The sequence below is a fragment of the Nelumbo nucifera genome, chromosome 6, assembly GCF_055504915.1.
Source record: "Nelumbo nucifera cultivar China Antique chromosome 6, China Antique-T2T, whole genome shotgun sequence".
Lineage (NCBI taxonomy): Eukaryota > Viridiplantae > Streptophyta > Magnoliopsida > Proteales > Nelumbonaceae > Nelumbo > Nelumbo nucifera.
Genome location: NC_142654.1, coordinates 64,207,970 through 64,227,351, shown reverse-complemented (window position 1 = coordinate 64,227,351; position 19,382 = coordinate 64,207,970). Strand labels below are relative to the sequence as shown.

The following is a 19,382-nucleotide window of genomic DNA, read 5'->3' as shown; positions in this document are numbered from 1 at the left end:
GAAGATCTAGGAGTTACAAATTTGGAAGTTCTTCAGGAAGCAACAATTATGGGGAGTTCTTTCATTACTCTTCTTGGACTTCCGGGCACTCAAGCAATGAAACTCCTCCAAGATTCGCAATCCTCGGGAGTTGTAGATTTGGAAGTTCTTCATGAAATAACAGTTCTGGGGAGTCCTTTCACTACTCTTCTCGGACTTTTGGTCATCATTGAGAGATGTTCTTAATACACATGATAAGACTATCACTTGTGGAAAGAATAGGTGGCAATCAATCATGGGGTCGACTACAGCAGATCCGGGTTTATTAAAGAGGACACTCGATATTTTTTTACCATAAATGATAAGGGATTAAATGGATGGACGTGGCAAATGGACATGTGTTCACTTGTAATTAGTAAATAACGTGTTCACTCTAACTTGGGTTGTATAGCCTATTGTAAATAAATCAGATTTATCCTCACAAGACTGCTCATGCTTGGGAATATCTCCCATGAAAAAACCATTATGTACGGAGGGATTCCCAAATTCCCAATACACGAATATAAAAGACTGCGTGAACGGTCTGAGCATGGTCAGGCGAGCATCTCTATTGTACACGTGTTGTTTGTACGAATTCGGATTTGATTCTCACAGAGCGCGTTTCCTACAAAATTGTACAGCCGTACATTGTGAACATCTCCATAGCTTACATGTACGTATGTACGTAGATGTTCCAGATTTGTGGCTCCAAGTGCTATGAGAGGAGCAAATCCGAACTCGTTTGTACCTGCCCCAGCGTAGAACTATGAGTTGGACAAAAAGCCAGGCTGATCCATATCCATAATTGATAAAGGAACGACGTGGCAGTTTTGAGATCGACTGCTCCTCGCCTCCTCTCACTTCCTCTCTTGTGGTCGTCGTGGGACGGTGTGAGGGAGGAAATGAGAGATAGAGAAGGAGATTTGCAGAGGTGAAGGAACTTCAGTCTTTACTCTAGTCGGTTTAAGAAACGAAACACGCAAGTTGGGGAGTGAGGCAAGCAATGGCGTTAAGGTGTAGCAGTCTTCCCACCAAGGTAGAGGTAGCTACCCCTCACCATCTCCACTACTTCCACACCAAATCCTATAGCCACCGCCTTGCATCACTTTGCTGGAGACGCACGTTATCACAAGACGATATCTTCTCTGCAGCGGCCTCTTCCCTATCGGCGCCGCTTCAACCTTCCTCTTCCCAAGGCAAGTTATTATCCTTCGACTAGAGACTTTAGAACAGCTAGCTAGTTATCATTCACATCGTTTCGACTCTGCAGCTGCCCCAATTAATAAAGTGATCGCAAATCTTGAATGGAATTGTTTTTTTTTTTTTTTTTTTCTCAAATTGACAGTGAGGATATTCATTCTGAACTACATTCTATTCCCAGAGGCCAGACCTTATGTAGATAGCTCTGTTTCCCTGAACAATGATTGTGTGATGGAAACGCTCATGTAAGCTCTAGTTCTGGTACCTAATATCGGATGGGCGTTGGTGTTTTGACAGATAAATTCAACCATCTATGCCCTCATTATTATTCCCAAAACATTCAGTCTCTGGAAGCGGGTTGAGAATATCAACTGCTCTTTAATCTCATAGTACTAAACTAACAAAACAGACTTCATTCTTCTTGATGTTCACCATCTGATATAGGCTGGTCATGTAGGTCTTGTAGGGACAGGCTCATAATAATTGACGACATCTTGCAATTTACAGAATCGCTAACATGATTTCGAGGAAAATTCTTTTGAAATAAAATCCTAAAAAGCTTGGGTTATGACGATTGTTTTCCTACTTTGTTCTAATCGCTGGGCATATTCGAGAATCAACTCAACAATTTTTATTTTCAGTTGGCAGTAGTTTTGCTAAACTCTCCAATGTATTACAGGACAGAGGTGGTTCATTCCAAATTTTTGTTCACTATTTTCTTAAGCTTCGTTTAAAATGTTTAGCTTCTTTATTTTGTTGGTTCCCCTATCATTTGGTATTTAGCTGATACCTTTTTTTTTTTTTTTTTAATGTAAGAAACGATCTGATTTTGCAAGCATCTTATTTCTCAGATAGGTCTTGCATACCATTAAGGGTGAAATGTTCTGCTTCGACGGCAGCAGCAATCAATCTGGCTCCAGGAACCCCCGTTAGGCCTACAAGTATATTAGTTGTTGGGGCTACTGGAACTCTTGGAAGGCAAGTAGTGAGGCGGGCTCTTGATGAAGGCTATGATGTAAGATGCCTTGTAAGGCCTCGGCCAGCTCCTGCTGACTTCCTTCGTGACTGGGGAGCAACAGTTGTCAATGTAAGTTTTAGATGCTTCTATTTCGTGCTCACTGAGAACATTACATATTCAATCATATTTATGATATTGCTATTTCTAGTTTATCTGTAGGCTAAGTTGCTTGCTATCTTTGATTTTTCTTTCTGATCATAATTCTATCCTTATAAGGGTGGGTCTTAGCTACTGGTTTTGTAACTATCTTCTTTGTAAATCAGATCAGTTGTACAACCTACGTGGTACCAGGTATAGAGAGTAAGGTAGTAAGGGTATTTGCATCTTATTTCTCATATTTACTGGTAGGAGTTACTATTGTATTTCTGTACTATTTTAAACTTTTGACATATATATAGAAAGGGTATAACACCCACTTATTCCCCCAAAATACTCTTTTATATTTGTCTCTCTTCTTATCTTCTCTACCTTCTTCCTCTTCTTTTAGACACTAAAAGATTCAAGTTTTTTTTTTTTTTTTTTTGAGATATTCGTAGCAACTTGCATTGGGTTTGGTAGCAATTTAATTTTATTACTCAATAAAATTAGTTGAAGTATGCTTGCCTTAAGTGTTTGTACTTCAAGTGCCTGTAATTGTTCTTGTGAGGGAATTCAAGAAAAGGGTGAAATGTGCCTGCTTTATGTGAAGACTGACGATCAACTTTCTGAATTTTGAGACAAGCGGAAGTGGTAGCTAAAATCAAACTGACTAATGTATTGAGCATGGTGAGAGAATTCAAGATTATTTCTTCTCCAGGTTCAGTAGGGAAGACTATGGATAATGCCCCTATGCCAAGCTTCCAACCTGACTGATCATATCTTTCTGGACCTACCTAACAGCCAAGTGAACCCAGATCTGTCTTAAACATTTCTCTGAGCCAATAATTTGTTGCCTATCAACAGAATTCTGAGTCTGGACAGTCATCTAACGCTGACTAGTAAACACTGTTGGCTTATATAGGGGTGCAATTTATTCAGATAACTTGAATTAGACCATAAAAGGGTTTCAAGCATTTTGTTTAGGATTTTTTTTTTTTTTTACATAACAATGATTGGTGCAAATATTCTTAGGTAGTTTTGCTTTCTAATAGGTGCTTAGATAAATGGAGGTAACATTTCTGAACTCCTAAATGGTCCTTCATGAAAACAACAGTCTTTAATTCCTTTATTTACTTTAGAAGTTGATGCCATAAATCTCAGAGGGTAATAATAATGTGATATTGGTTTGTAAAGTCTCTTGACTACCAGTCATGAGTGAGCTGAACATTGCTCTGTCTGTCTGTCTGTCCGTGTGTCTGTCTCTTGCTCGCTCGCTCGCTCTCCATTTGGACTTCATTCTGAAATGTGAAAGTTTTAACTATGTTTGAACAGGCGGACTTAAGCAAACCAGAGACTATACCTGCAACACTGGTTGGCATTCATACAGTAATTGATTGTGCTACAGGGCGTCCAGAAGAGCCTATAAAAACGGTAAATACCAATTCAGAGTTCTGTTTGGAGTTCCTTTTCCCAAACAAATAACCTAATTTTGTATCAACTGGTGTTTGTAGCTTCTCTGATATGCATTTTGCTGCTTCATTTTTCTGTATTTTGGAAACTGTCATAAGTACAACAACAAACTTTGATGTCATGGGAACATCAATCACTGCCATTATCTTCCAACAGCCAACTGGAAAGCCAAAAAATGGTGTAGTTGGTTACCGTGCTAGTTCCACACAATAGATGTCCTGGAATTGAACCTGTATCTTAAATGGAGAGCATGCTTCACCTCAAGTATAAAGCAATATCCTCTACTACATACCAATGTCATTGCATCTATATATCCTCTTTGGTATAATCTTCTTCAGATATGAATCTATTATTCAAATGAAGTGTTGAAATGTAATGATACTGTTAGCAGATGTGTGAACAGGGATATTTATGTCTTTCCATTTATTTTATATTGTAATAGTCTTTTAGGTTGCATTAAAAACCTTGCTCTCCTCTCTTTCTCTCTTTTATTTTTTCTGTTTTATTACATGGTGTCAGAGCAATTTTCTTGGGCTTCAATCTACTCTAGAAGATAACTAGAAGCCTGCAATTGGTTCTGGGGTGCATGAGATAATATGCCCACAAGTCTACTGGGTTCTATGAAATCTGCAATTGGATCTAGGGTGCATAAGATAACCTTCAGATACACATAAACCATTATATAACTGATAGTAACAAAGATATACTGTCTTTTTTTAATGAACTATTGTAGACACTTGCTAATTGATTATTCAAAACTATTTCAGCCTGAAAAGAATTCAGAGAGTAGGTTTGACATTTTTAATCATCACCTTCAGTTGTTAATAATTGGAATTTAGTCATGTCATTATATTGTTATTGCAGTTTTGCAGATTTGCTTGCACAACAGATGCATTAATTGGTTGCTTCGATAATCCTATTGGCCCAGCCAATTTCTTTAACTGGATGGCTTGTTCACTCATCAGAACCAGCAATTCATTCTTTTAAAAGCAATTTAATGAAATCCCATTAACCATTCCTGCATCTACAACTTGAACCATAATCTTGCTTCTATGTTCAGTCCTGTTTGAAAATCATAAAGTATATTGCCATCCAGCATTTGTCTATTGGAATTCTAAAGACCAAATAAATATAGTGTTCCATGGCTGTGATACATCATTTCAATTAAACTACTTTTGTTTTTATTTAATCAAATTAATAAACTATAATCCTACACTTATATGCTTGAAATTGCATCTCAATTGGTTGACATAATGCATTGCGACCATGAGGTCTCAAGACTGGATTTAGTTTAACAACCAAAAGTCAAATGCATGCATACACACAAAAATAGATATGATCACGATCATAGGTCTTTGCAGTTTGGTTTAGTACCAGACTACCAGTCTACCAGTACACCGTTAATTTTAGGTGGCATGAAAAGCTTGTGCCTTGAAGATTGTGTTCAGACATGTGAAAAGACTTGGTCAACAATTGGTAATTTAGTATGTTATTATTTACAGAGTTATGGTCTTTTTTAATCCACTTGTTCTGTTTAGGTAGATTGGGAAGGCAAAGTTGCTTTAATACAATGTGCAAAAGCAATGGGGATTCAGAAATATGTATTCTTTTCTATTCACAACTGCGACAAGCATCCCGAAGTTCCTTTAATGGAGATAAAGTATTGCACTGAGAAATTCCTAGAGGAGTCAGGTTTAACTTACATTGTCATCCGATTATGTGGTTTCATGCAGGTAACCCATCAGCTCTAACTAAAACTTTTTATATTTCTTCAACAACGGCATTCCATTGAATGTACATTTAAATTAAAATAATTTTACAACTTCATTTTTCAGTTTTTAAGTCGTTTATTTTCTGTTTATACTTTTGCACAGAAGCAGTTGTCATGAAGTTATTTCCATTTTTACAGGGTATTTCTTTTGATCAAGTTTTTTTTTTTTTGATACGTAAAAGATCATTAAATTTCATTTAATCAAGCTTATACTGGGGTAATTATAGAATGCTTGGAGATAAAGCCTAGCCTTATTGATGGAAGTAATGGTACATTAGGGATATCATTAATTAGTAAAACTTAGTATACTAAAGAATCTTTCTACTTCAATCTGTTTGTGTGGAATAAAAAGAGAGTAGTTTAATTTTCTGACATGGAAAAAATCAGGGCATCCTGCATTTTGGACTCTAAGTTTCTGATTTATAGAAATTTCAATTCCCTCTTGGGGTGGTGATGTAGGACAAAGAGGAGACTGCAAACCAGATTTGTGATATGCTGAATGGAGAAGCAGCAATAAGGTTAGAGATTGTAGGAAAAATTAAGTTAGTAAAATGTTGGGAATTGATTTATCTTGATTCTGGTAAGTTTAGGCTGTGAGAGGTTTGAAGGAAAAAGTAGGGAAAATTAGGAAAACCTTTACAAATCTTTTATAGGTTTCCCTACCTTTCCCTACCTTTTCCTTCAAACCAAACATAGCCTTAGGGAAGATATTAGTGGGTTTAGGATGGAGAAAAAATGAAGTTTAGGGGAAAAACCAATTGAATGTGCAACCTTTAGCAGTACAAGGCGCAATATGAATTATATTATCTTATGTTTGTGGTCTAAGGACATGAGCTGAAACGGGATACAACAAACAAGAGGAGAGAGATAAAGAGATTGAGGGAAATTATACCTCGCAAAAACAACTTCAAATCAAATCTAATCCATATTCATTCAATATCTTAACTGAAGCCTTACAATAGATTTATAAAGCTCTATTGTAGCCAAGGCCTGGGCTTTGCTTAACAAATTTAAATACATAATGACCAAAACAAGATTTCCTAAAACTATACTACTTGGCTTGGTAGAAACTTCTAATCTCAAACAAACTTCTTAAAGAAAGTAAGAACCACATTCTAAAGAACTAAAAAAAATACTGAAAATAATAAATCATGGTGTTGTTATATGTAAGGGGCCGTTTCTTTGTGAAAGGGTAAAATCTCAGGTTGACAAGCTTGAGAATGCAGCTTCAAGTATGTGAAGAGTGTGCAAAAAAATTCCAAAGGTTAGGCCTGTGTCCAGTCCACCTCTGCCAGGACCAACATTGGGTAACAGCCTTTCGGTGATTTTACTATGAATATTAATTCCAAGAATTACTAGAAGTAGTAAGATCACTTTTACCGCAAATAGTAAACTTCTTGAAGAATAAAACTTAACCTTATGACCACATCCATGATTTCTCTTCAACTTCAGCTCCTGTATTAGGCGGACTGTGCAAGGAGAAATTGGGTTAATATTAATTCCAACAATCACGGTGTTTCTGTACCAGATAAAGGTCAAGTGGGAGAGTAGATCGAGAAAAATAGTGTCCTAGGTGCTTGTCTTACTTGGACTGCAAAGTGAGGGAAAACAGGTGACACTAATTCTTGATTTAGAAGGTAAGGGCCAATAAACAGAATTGTGACTGTAGTCAGCTCTATAGGGTTGGTTTTATGGATAATCTGTATCTTTTCCACAAGCAATAGGCCATATTGGAATTTGACTAGCATCAATTAATTACAAAGCTTTGGAAGATGAACTTATGGTGACGAGCACAGGAAATTCCTGATTTAGAAGAGACTAATTCCTGATTTAGAAGGACCAATAAACAGAATTGACTGTAGTCAGATCTAGAGGGTTGGTTTTATAGATGATCTGTATCTTCTCCACAAGTAAAAGCCTCATATTGGAATTTGACTGGCATGCAATTAATTACAAAGCTTCAGAAGATGAACTGTATGGTGAAGAACACGGGAAATTCCAAATGCTATAAAATGGGTTAAAGAAAAATCACTTCAATTCATTATCAAATAATCAATAAAAAAGTACCATGAAAATACTTACAAAAAAAAAATAAAAGCAAAGAAAAGAAATTTTAGTCCCACTTTGCTAAAAGCTAAATATTATCTGCAAGATCTACAGTAGGATGCATTGGGTGCGCCATACATTTCTGTGGGTCCCCAACAGAGTGTGGAGGATGCTGAGATGATTATGTTCGACAGTAGTTCTTTGGACAACCTTGGTGAGGCTGGTGTTGGCGGTGTTTTTCAGAGGAGAGATTGCAGCATCTGCTGAGTCTTCAGTGGGCCAATTGGGTTTGCTAATTCCACAAAAGCTGAAGTCTTAGCTGCATTGACAGGGCTTCGAATAGCTAAACAGATGACCTTACCATCTTTATCTACTGTGGTTGATTCAAAGAACACTGTTAGTTGGCTGTGGACCTTGGAGGTTGGTTCATTTCTTGGACAAAGCCAGAGACTTTAGCCTTGATGCATCATAGCCTAAGGTGGATCCCCAGGGAGTATAACAGCTTGGCTGATGGGTTTGCAAAAGCTGGTGTGCATAGGGAGAATATGTATTGTGACAGCATTCTGCCTTTGTAAAGTTTTCTGGAGAGGGCTCTTTTTGTATTTTTTGTTGATATGTACATCCCCTCATGTACACTTTGTTCTCTTTTTTTATATAATTCAGTTATACTTTTCTCCAAAAAATAATGGGAAATGAAGAAAAGAAAGAATGGTGCTGTCATGACATGGGCCTGGGGCCTGGAAAATTCCATGTATAGGGGTGCAACTTAGGTGGTCTCAGGTTGAGAATTTGTAGAAACTTGAAGGGGCCTGGGCCTAATGTAGTGTATATTCTTCAAATCAGGTGTCTGACTTGCACGGTTGTACCCCCTACCCATGTAGCCAAAACCCAGGCAGTCCCAACTGCTTGTTACATTACTGTACGTATTGACACCACTCTCTCTCTCTCTCTCTCTTTGATCGGTATACTTAAACCATTATTTAATCTTCAACCATTAATCAATAGAAGTTTTTTGTTACAGATCAAAAAGTGCTGATCACAGTCCTTTTCTGGGCTGATCTTCATGTACATGGTCCTGCATTATCACCTTAAACTGAATGGTCAGAGATGTAAATTAACTTTCAGACAAGAAAGATACATGTTGCTTGCTTCAAATAAAATACTTTGGTACTAGATATATATGCTAGCATGTCTTCCTCATTTCCTAGTTTCTTTCTCTGACCATGCCTTTTTCTGTCTGACAATTACTGATACATCCTGCCAATTTGTCCAGGCCTTGATCGGTCAGTATGCAGTGCCTATACTAGAAGAGAAGTCTGTCTGGGGAACTGATGCTCCAACAAGAATAGCTTACATGGACACACAGGTCAAAATTTATTTCCAATTAGGTCCCTCTGTGGTTTCTTGAAGGTGAATATGCTGTATTTTGTACCTAACATTGGTGAGCATCTAAATAGGTTATTTCTTTTCCAGGATATAGCTCGACTAACATTCATAGCTTTACGGAATGAGAAAATCAACAAGAGGCTTCTCACATTTGCTGGGCCTCGTGCATGGACAACCCAAGAGGTAAAGAACTTATGTTATCATGGGCATATTCATTGTGTAGGGTAATACTCTGCATGTGTTGTTTGCTACTTTTTGTCCAATTTAGAGAATTCATAAATAAGTATGCTAACTTGGATGTTTAGCCTTTCATATTTTCTAGCAGTATCCTTATGTTCTGTTTTCTAACTGTATTTTTGTTTTAATCCTTACTACTCTATTAGCACAGTTGAAAATCCTATTCTTTAGTTGCAGCCATTGATCAAGGATCATTTCCTTCTAGAAAAATGACAATGCAGAATCTATTCTTTGATGCTAGGACTGATCTTTTTGGTTGCAGGTGATAACATTGTGTGAGAGGCTTGCAGGGCAAGATGCAAATGTAACCACTGTTCCTGTTTCAGTCTTGAAATTCACTCGCCAACTGACCCGATTTTTTCAGTGGACAAACGATGTTGCTGATAGATTGGCATTCTCAGAGGTACTAGTACTTCAATTTTTTTTCCATGTCACACTAGTAATATTGCTTAATGTATTCCTCTAAAGACATTATAAGTGTGGTAAATCTTAATATTGGGCATATCTAGAAACAGGAGGTAACATGTTTAGTCTGAAGTCACATTGAGTCTTCAATCCTCCTTCCATTATAATTGCACATGCTGTTCGGATGGACTGTACCAAAATGGTGCAACTGCTCATTTTAAGAGTGATATATAAACTTAATCAACTAAACTAAACCTTTCCCCAACCATACAAGGGCTACACTAATACTGTTGCAGTCCTCAAATGGTTTCTATACTCTCAAGTCTCAACTTGTGTCTTTCTGGCACCCTCTAGAACATTCAGAATCATTGACTTGCATCAGACACTCCTTTTCCGTGCAATAGGTGGTCTTCTCTGCACATGCCCAAGATGAATTATATTGAGATGGGCGTCTGCATATTAACATCATCAAACTCTGAGAATTGAGGATGACAAAAATTGTACATGTGGTGCTTTGACTTGTGAATCACTATTTGATGTCTCATGCATGGGATATATTCTTTCAAAAGTATCTGTTTGAGCATTGAGAGACATCTTTGTGGACATGTTGGAAGTTATACCTCATCAATTCTTTGCCCACCTAAAGCAATGCACTCAAATGGATGATTATAGTGTTCTCATCTCCTTAAAATTCTAACTAGTCTGATTCCTTGACACATTTCTTAGCCCATTATTGTAAAAGATGTTATGCGTTAATACTTCTTTCTTATCTTTTTCATATTTATATTTATTATATATTATCTATGTTATCTTTTACCCTAATGTGATTTATTTTCCACTACTGCTGGATTTAGGTAGCATGTTTGGTTTATGGCAAATAAACCTATCAGCTATCAGCTAACTTGAATGGTGGCATTTCTTTTAGGTTCTTACAAGTGATACAGTTTTCTCGGTTCCCATGACTGAGACATATAATCTACTTGGGGTGGATCAGAAAGACATTGTGACGTTAGAGAAATATTTACAGGATTACTTCACAAACATACTGAAGAAACTGAAAGACCTCAAAGCCCAATCAAAGCAGACCGACTTCTACATTTGACAAAAAAAAAAGGCTTCTATTGTTGACCGTAAATTTCTACATTTAGGTGTATATGTACGAGCACATGTTTTTTTTTTTTTTTTAATTCTTTTTCTTGGTAAAACGGACACATGGTTAAACGAAAGGAGAGCAATTAAAGAGAGGGAAGTGAAGGTAGGGAATTTGTTTGGTTTTACATCCTCTTTTTCTTATTTCCTTTCCTCCTTCCTTGCTGTTTCATTATCATCCTGGCCTCGTTCATTTTTTGGTACCCAGGGTAACGTGCTTTTCTGATTCCAAGGAAAAAGTTGTTCAGGTAAAGGAAAAGATAGGGAGAGGAAGGAAACGGTAGGAAAATCTATACAAACCTTGTACAAGTTTTCCTGCTTTTCCCTCCCTTTCCCTATATTTTCCTTAAAAACAAACACAGCCTTAAAAGAAAATGTTATTTTGTGCCAATATTTACCCAGGTAACACAAAAATACAGGTAATAGTAGCACAAAAATACGGGTAAGTTGGTCAACTACCTGGTTGAGCAATTTACCCCCTCCTCCCCCGGTCCGCAACATACTGGTAAGTGGTAAACAAACAAGGCCTTGGTATTTGTAACCTATGGGGTAAAGTTTTTCTTACCTTTCCCTTCCTTTTCCTACTTTTTCCTTCAAACCACACATAGCCTAAAGGGTACATGGAAATTTTGGTAATAATGTGAAACTGCTTGATCATGAAATATAGTGTTTCACACCAATCTATACCCTTTTTTTAATTGGACTACAACTGGGGGAGGGGGCATCCCGTCCCTTGTACCCATAACGCCTCCAACCCTGGTGGCAATGGTTTTTTTATTGATTTCTTTTCGAAGGGGCTACACAATGGAGGTAGCCCATCCCTCAATTCAGGTGCAGGTGGGATTCGATCCCAATTCTCTGCCATGACCAGCAAGAGACCTTACCAACCAGTTGGTTGGCATCTTGCTGGTGGCAACGGGGTTTGATCCCAAACTAGAGAATTTGTCAACTAAGCCACTATCAGTTCTTCCTTTCTGTACCTTTGTTTTTGTTTTTGTTTGTTTGTTTGTTTGTTTTTTTTTTTTTTTCTGGTTAAAATGCTGTACCCTTGTTGAATCTTTATTTTTCAACCATAAGAGGGACAATACACCATTTTTCAAAATACCGTATGAAAAGATCGCGTGAGAAGAGAAGAGATGAGAGGCTTTCATAATTCATTATCTCCTCTCTTCTCTTCGATGACTGATTGTGAAATTTATTCAAGCAGGTGACAGGAATTAACTAGTAGTGGTGATAACAGCAGCGGGAGGGCAGAGGGGGCTGAAATACATCTTGGGTCTTACTTTTCTCAACCTGTACTTTGAATTTCATATATTTAGAACCCAAAAAGGATATACCTCCTTCGTCCCTTAGCTCTCAACCTGTACTTTGAATTTCATATATTTAGAACCCAAAAAGGATAAACCTCCTTCGTCCCTCAGCTCTCAACCTGTACTTTGAATTTCATATATTAATTGCTACCTTGCTTAGCGGCTCTTGTTTCCTATGAGGAAAGAATTCAGAGCGTGAATCCTGTGGACCCTTCGGTTTATAGAAAGCATGCAACTGCCAAAGAAAAATGAATACATTGTCTTAATAAATTAACAGGAGTTTAACAGGATCGCTCGGCTAATAATGGTTTAACTGGTTGAATCAGCCACTAAAAGACAAAAAAACACCCCCCAATAATACTTCCCTCTCTCATTCATAATCCCCTCCCATGTCTCTCAAGTCTCAACATATTGTAACTAGACCACCGGCCACCACAACAATCGACGTTCAGCACGAGGCATCAACCGACGACCAAAGACCGACAATAAATTCTTCTTATCTTTCTCCTCCACCTTCTTCTTCTTCCCCTTTTCTTATTCTTTTTCTCATTTTTATCAACAACAATCCTCTGAAATCTTAAGGTCGTGTCCCAGAACTCCAACACCTTTTGTCTGATCCGGCAACAAGGAATCAACCGCTACTAGTTTCTGTCAGAGTAAAGTAAGTCTATCCTTCAAAATTAAGATCATTAAAGTAGGCTAAGCTCTGACATTTGAGGGGGAGAAAAGGAAATCATGAATAAAGCCGGATTGCTACTTGAGGTAATAGGAGAAAAAATCCTTCCAGGGACAGTTAAAAAATCAATTGTTCGTCATTACCTTCATTTCTTGCTTTCTCCTATTCCCCAATCCTTACTAAGTACATGTAGATTTTCCAAGAGCATTTAAACACTTGAAATTATGGACTGAATAATCCAAGAAGCAATCGGCTGTAGCACAATTACATGAAGTTTGAATTACAGTCGATCTGATCCCGACACATAGACACACAGAAGTTGGTAGCAAAAGATTACCTGAAAGTCTGAATACTAGAGCAGAAAACATTGATCTCATGATGCATGAAATCAACTAATATGTCGGTTGCAATGCAAGAGCGAGTAGTATTCTGATTGATTTTAGCATTCTTTATTGTTTTTCAAATTTTCTTTTTCTACCTACATATCCTGTACTTCCATTCCGTCTGTGACAGAAAGAGAAGAAGAAGATTGATGATTTTACCACCGGTCACTGATCATCGGTCTCTCAACTTGGTCGCTGTGGTTTAATGTTGAAAGACGGTGAGAGGGGAATTTGAATGGAAAAGGTTGTCGTTTTTCACTTTTTGGTCTTTTAATGGCTGGTTGGACCAACCTTAACAGAGCAATTCTGTTAAATTCCTGTTAACTTAATAAGGTAACGTGCTCATTTTTCATTCGCAGGTACATGTTTCCCGTGAACCCGAGGGTCAAAGAATTCGAACTCAAGAATTTGTCACCGGTAGACTAGATCCTGCTCTCCCTTTATCGGAACACCCACATAAAACCTTTGGTTGGGTACCTTTCAACGTTGACGAAAGGAAACAAGGGCTTATAATAGGGAGGTCACTAGGGACAACAATTAGAGGAAACAAACCACTTTCTGTGCTTCAGTGCCTGAATTACTTTCATTTTTCACACGGTTTTTGGCAGCTGGTGGCATACTGTTATTTGGTAGTAACCAGTAGATCCACACTGAATTCCTTCCAACTCTGGCTTTGCAAAGTTTAATTAAAACACCTGTCACTTGTCGTTGGTTAGTGCGCAGGAGGTGTAAGAAATCTCGACTCGGATTAGATATTGGGAACACTAGACTTGACTCTTCACTTCTTCAGCAGTCCTCCAATCAAAAGAGACAGCGTGTATGTAGATTTTCAAGTTTCAACTTACGCGAGCTCCTCAATAAGGCTGCTATTTATAAAATACAGTGTAAACAGGTTAGGTCGCAGCTACAAAACCGGTTTTTTTTCTTAAATTAAAATAGTTCGCTCATTTATGTTGTTTAATCAAATCTAATTAACTTTCCTCACTTGAATAAAAAAGTGAAGTCTACAGACTCAGAAAAGAAAAATTGTCATTACAACCGGATCATTATCAAATTAATTAATTTTATATAGTGATAATAATAATAATATAATATAAAATCGATACAATTTGGTTTCACGTCCAGGCCACGAACCATTTAATTTTTTTTCTCTTGCTTTTTATTTCTCTCTTATTCTCTATCAAACCAAACAGTCCTATTTTCCTCCTCCTCCTCCTCTCTCTCTCTCTACATTTATTTTCATCTATATCTCACTTCTCCCTTCGTTGTCTTGACGTGCATTTTAATTTTCTTTGATTTGATGGCCAATATCTCGAACGCTTGGTTAAGAATCTATGAATCGATAGATAATTAGATACCCACCAGTTTTGCTCTGTAATGTACTCCAAAAGAGCACGACCCAAAATACAAAAACCTTTTCATATTGGAATCGGGTTAGTGGGTCTGTGCTTCCTCTTAGCTAGAAAATTTAAAATAAAGAAAAAACAGAGAAAATAAAGAGAGGAAAGCAACCCAGAAACCAATCTCTCATGATTCTCATCCCCACCTAGCCACTCTCTCTTCGATCTCTCTCTATATAGTTAGTTTATGCCTTCATGACAAAAACCAAAAGCAAGATTCGAGTCTCTGTTATCATCGATGAGGATGTGCGACAGGATAGATAAAGAGGTAGAAGACAAGAGCAGAGATGCTGAACAACCATCCGTATGATAGTCACTGGTAATAACCAAATCATGTTCTTTACTAGATGGGCTTCCGATCTCCCCTGGCGTCTCCTCCTCCTAATCCTCCCTCCCCTCTCTTTCATCGCCTTTCTTTATCTCTCCACCACCACCACCACCACCACCACCAACTCCTACTCTTCTTTTGCCCCTCTAACATTCTTCCTTCCTGATCGCAACCCTCAATCTCCGTCTATTCCCTCTATCACCGTCCCCAGTAATAAATCGCCGGAGAATCGATCGCTGGCGAAGAAGAAGGAGGATTTGAAGCGGTCGAGAATTGCTATCTGCCTTGTGGGTGGGGCGAGGAGGTTCGAACTCACGGGACCATCCATCATCCAGAACCTGTTGATGGTTTACCCGAATTCAGATGTTTTCCTGCACAGTCCCTTGGACCGCGACTCCTTCAAGTTGTCTCTCCTCAAGGACGCACCCAGGCTGGCTTCCGTTAGAATCTTCGAGCCCAAACCTTTACCAGAGACCGACTCACAACTCCAAGTTCTCACTGCGCACAACTCCCCCAACGGCATACAGGTTTATCTCCCTCCCTCCCTTTCTCTCCTCTTCTCTTGCTGATGAATGATATAATTTTTTTGGGTAAAAAAGGAGTGATGGGAAACTGGGAGTGAATAAATTCTGGATTTGGGTAAAAATTCTGGACTTTTTTTTAGTGATTTATGGGTTTCAAATATTTTAGAAATTAGAGATTTTAAAGTTTGAAAAAAATAGTCACGATAATTCAGGCGAAACATGCTTGTCAGCTGCCTGTTACTTAGTGTTAGGTAATCTTCGCTGGAGAGTCCCGTACTGAATTGAATATTGATAATGAGATGGGATTGTCGGATGAGACGATGATCGCAATTCACAGGGCTCGCCTCCTAGCGGTTAGCATGTAGCGTCTTAGTCAAAATTAAAATTTGAATCTGTTGATTACTAATATGTTCAGTTCAGAGTTCAGACAGTCTTTGAGACAAAGAATGAAAAAGAAATTATTTATACCAGAAATTATATATCTTTTTCAATACACGGGCGGCGTGTATTGGTGTTTAAAATGGGATGTTTGATATTTTGAATTATTGTAGATATTATTTTTTGAAATATTTATTCTTTTTTATTTTTACATAAATATATAATAACCTTTTTATACATAAAATGTTATTATTAAAATGAACAAAATTTTCTCAATACGATTTGTCAATTTTAGACAAATTATTTACCTACATGGGAGCAGAAAGATGACTATTACTTACCATGTCTGAATCTCCTACTAACAGAACAGTTCCAACACCCTCCCAATATACATCTTATACATGGTGAGCCCTATTTTATAGTGGGCCCAGTATCATGGTAGGATGTGCTGGGTTAGTTATGTTAAGAGGGTATTGAAACATGTTCAATGGGAGTTATTTGGAGTTGAGATTTTCTGCCAATAAAAACACGTTATAATCCTTGATCTAACACCACACTTCACATCGTGTATCTTATACCAATTTCACAATATATCTTGGTTCTACATCGGAAATATCTTTCGAACTTGTATTTATTATTCATAAAGAGATATTTATAATATAGGGTAGATGTAGCTATGAATTTATGAGAAACAGATCCTAATTCAAAAGTGAAACCCCACATATATGAAATATGTGGTGTAAGATCATGTTGGTAAAGGGTTTGAACGTATTTTATTTACAAGTGATCCGAACTCATTCCATTGGCAAGGGATCCCACTTCTTGATGAGATCACACCTCCGCCCCACAATGTCCCACAGCGAATTCCAATACACGGCGAGGATTTACTGTGGGACGTTATGGGGCGGAGATGTGAACTCCTTAATTGCTCGGATGAGTGATACGGTTGACCTAACACAAATGGACAATTCACTTCAACTTGTCTATTACTCTTATGTCTCTCTGTTGATCTGGAATCCTGAAAATGACAGTTTTGTAATTTTAGTTGTACTTCATTTATTTATTTATTAATTATCTGAATGATAAGATATGCTTGTGTTTGTTTGTGTAGGGTCTGCTGCAATACTTCAACCTTGTGGAGGGATGCTTCACAATGATCAAAACGTATCAAATGCAAAACAATTTCACCTATGACTGGATAGTCCGTACCCGGGTGGACGGCTACTGGTCCGCCCCGCTCCAGCCCGAAAACTTCGTACCCGGCCGCTACCTGGTTCCCCCCGGCTCCAGCTATGGTGGACTCAACGACCGTCTCGGCATCGGCGACCTCAACACCTCCATCGTTGCCCTCTCCCGCCTGTCCCTCATCCCCGGCCTCAACTCTGCCGGCTTCACCCAACTCAACTCTGAGGCTGCCTTCAAAGCCCAACTCACCACTCAAGGCGTCCCCTACTTCACCAACCGCCTACCATTCTGCGTCGTCACCGACCGCCAATACTCGTTCCCCCCCGGCCGCTACGGAGTTCCCGTCGCTTCCATCTCCAGTCCGGGCCCGCTCAGCGGGGCCAAGTGCAGGCCCTGCACACCTGTCTGTGCCGGGCCTTGCGTCGCCAACGTTATGGGCACTCTTGACCGGGGCTGGAGTTGGACCGATTGGTCCGGCGGGAGTCTTCAGCTCTGCGACGCCCACGCCGAGTGGGAGTCTGGGTGGGAGAAGATCTTCGACCATGCTGCCGGTAAGAAACTCGCCGCAGCTAGAAAGAGAGTTGGATCGTTAAGCTTGGCGGATTGTGTTGGTCGTTTCGAAGGGATGAAAAGACGGACCGTCAATTGGGAAGCTCCGCCGGCGACGGAGATCTGTACATTAGGTGGTCGGAGTCGGAAATAAACATACAGGTATCGAGACAAACACGTAACCAAAATGCACAGTGTACGAGACATCGACAATTTTGTAGAAAAATTCTTTTTTCCCCATTTCTTTCCTATACATGTCTGTGTTTTGTAGTTGGTCTTATTCCTTTTGTTACAGTGTAATGATAGAATGACATGGAAATTTACCTAAACGCATCCATCATGTATTTTTTTTTTATCTGAAGGACAAAGTTATTGACTTTGTTCCATAATGTAAGCAAAATAGAGCTTTGAGCAATTCAATCTATTAGGCCTATACATGAGCGTGGACAAAATTATATCATATACTGTTTAAAGATGTCATGCATTATTGCATGAGACTTCAAAGATGTTTAATTCAATTCAATGTTTTAAAATGGGAAAATTACTGATAAGTAACTTGTATTTTAGGGGTTGTGTCAAGTCAATCTTTAAACTTTGAAGCTTTTCTATATCATATTGAACTTTAAATTATGTTTAATAGGTTATTATTCATTAATAGATGTTAACAAATAAGTAAAATGATAGAAATATTCATCAGGTGTTATCTAATTTTCTTTTTCTATCAGTTTTATACAAACCAATTCAAGAGTTGAACAACTTGAAATGGTAGCGCTTCAGATGCGACGATTGTAGTGGAGAATCGTTGTGTTCGTTAATGTTGAGCTCTTATAGTCTTCTTTTGCACGTTTGGGGAGCAGGAGCTTCAATAGTTGATTGGTGTTTAGTTTCATAACCCTTTTTCTCCTTTCCATTTTTTTTAACATTCAACGAAATGGGTAAAATGATTAGAAAAATACCATAAAGGGTAATTTTGCCATTTTATAATTATTTAATTTACACCTAATGTCACGTGATGGTGTTGACTAACAGTCAACTAATGACAGGGACATATTAGACACGATTTGAAAGTTTAGGGTACCATAGAGACACGTTTTGAAGTTCAGTAACTGACTTAACACAACTCCCAAGTTAGAGGGTACTGAAAAGGAATTTTCCCTTTTAAAAATTGATCTGGAATAGGAATCGCTTTGGGTATTGGTTTTTGGGTCAGCATTTCATTTTCCTAGTCTAAATGGGTGATTTATTGTAATTTTAAAAAATACAAAATAATTAAAATAAAAAAGTAGCCAAAAACCATCGTTCGGGTCAAATAGGTTGACATTTTGACCATTCGAGTCAGCAGACTATTGAGTCAAAAGGTTTGATTGTTCAGGTCAATGACGGTTCAAAATTCATGGTTCAATGCATGTTGTAGTGTGGACCAATGAAATGGATCATGATATCTTCAAATGAACCACATGCCAGGGGAGTTTTGTAGATATAGAGATCGACCAATGGATGGGAGCCACGTGTTTACACTAGGCCACGCAATAGCACTTGCACCACTTGGGTATTGTTGAAGCAAGATCAAATCTCCCCACAAGAGGCCTGATGAGGGGCATTTTGGTCATCATTGACACGTGGACGCTGTTTGAGACATAGCGTCCAACTCAGCAATACAACTTGACAAACCAGCACGTAGCAATCGACAACAGGAGTGCGGCCGAGCTGGGGCGAGCTTAGACCACTGACAACGCTAGCTCGCCCAGAAACCGTCTCGCATGCCACACCCACACGAACACAGTTACTGCGACAATAGGAACAGCTTGCCGAACTGTATGCCACAAGACCCACGAGCGACTTGTAACCGTAGGCGAACCTAGAAACTAACA

At 38.4% G+C, this 19,382-nt stretch overlaps 2 protein-coding genes across 4 annotated transcripts; both read left to right on the top strand.

The window, feature by feature from the left end:
* The first annotated feature begins 829 nt into the window (after positions 1-829).
* Positions 830-10,906, top strand: LOC104587103 (protein HIGH CHLOROPHYLL FLUORESCENCE PHENOTYPE 244, chloroplastic). Of its 3 annotated transcripts, none has more exons than XM_010244557.3 (8): positions 830-1,214; positions 2,070-2,305; positions 3,647-3,745; positions 5,323-5,517; positions 8,875-8,967; positions 9,075-9,170; positions 9,487-9,627; positions 10,555-10,906. In XM_010244557.3, the coding sequence occupies exons 1-8, from the start codon at positions 1,022-1,024 to the stop codon at positions 10,729-10,731; spliced, it is 1,230 nt and encodes a 409-aa protein (XP_010242859.1). In that variant the 5' UTR covers positions 830-1,021; the 3' UTR covers positions 10,732-10,906. The 3 variants fall into 3 exon arrangements, with proteins under 3 accessions (XP_010242859.1, XP_088746083.1, XP_010242860.1); XM_088889957.1 differs by lacking the exon at positions 10,555-10,906 and adding an exon at positions 10,034-10,438 and having other exon boundaries at positions 853-1,214; XM_010244558.3 differs by lacking the exon at positions 5,323-5,517 and having other exon boundaries at positions 853-1,214.
* A 3,604-nt stretch (positions 10,907-14,510) lies between these two features.
* LOC104587102 (uncharacterized) lies at positions 14,511-17,944 on the top strand. The gene is made up of 2 exons (XM_010244556.3): positions 14,511-15,402; positions 16,889-17,944. Exons 1-2 carry the CDS (start codon positions 14,854-14,856, stop codon positions 17,663-17,665), a joined length of 1,326 nt encoding a protein of 441 aa, XP_010242858.1. The 5' UTR covers positions 14,511-14,853; the 3' UTR covers positions 17,666-17,944.
* The last annotated feature ends 1,438 nt before the right edge of the window (positions 17,945-19,382 follow it).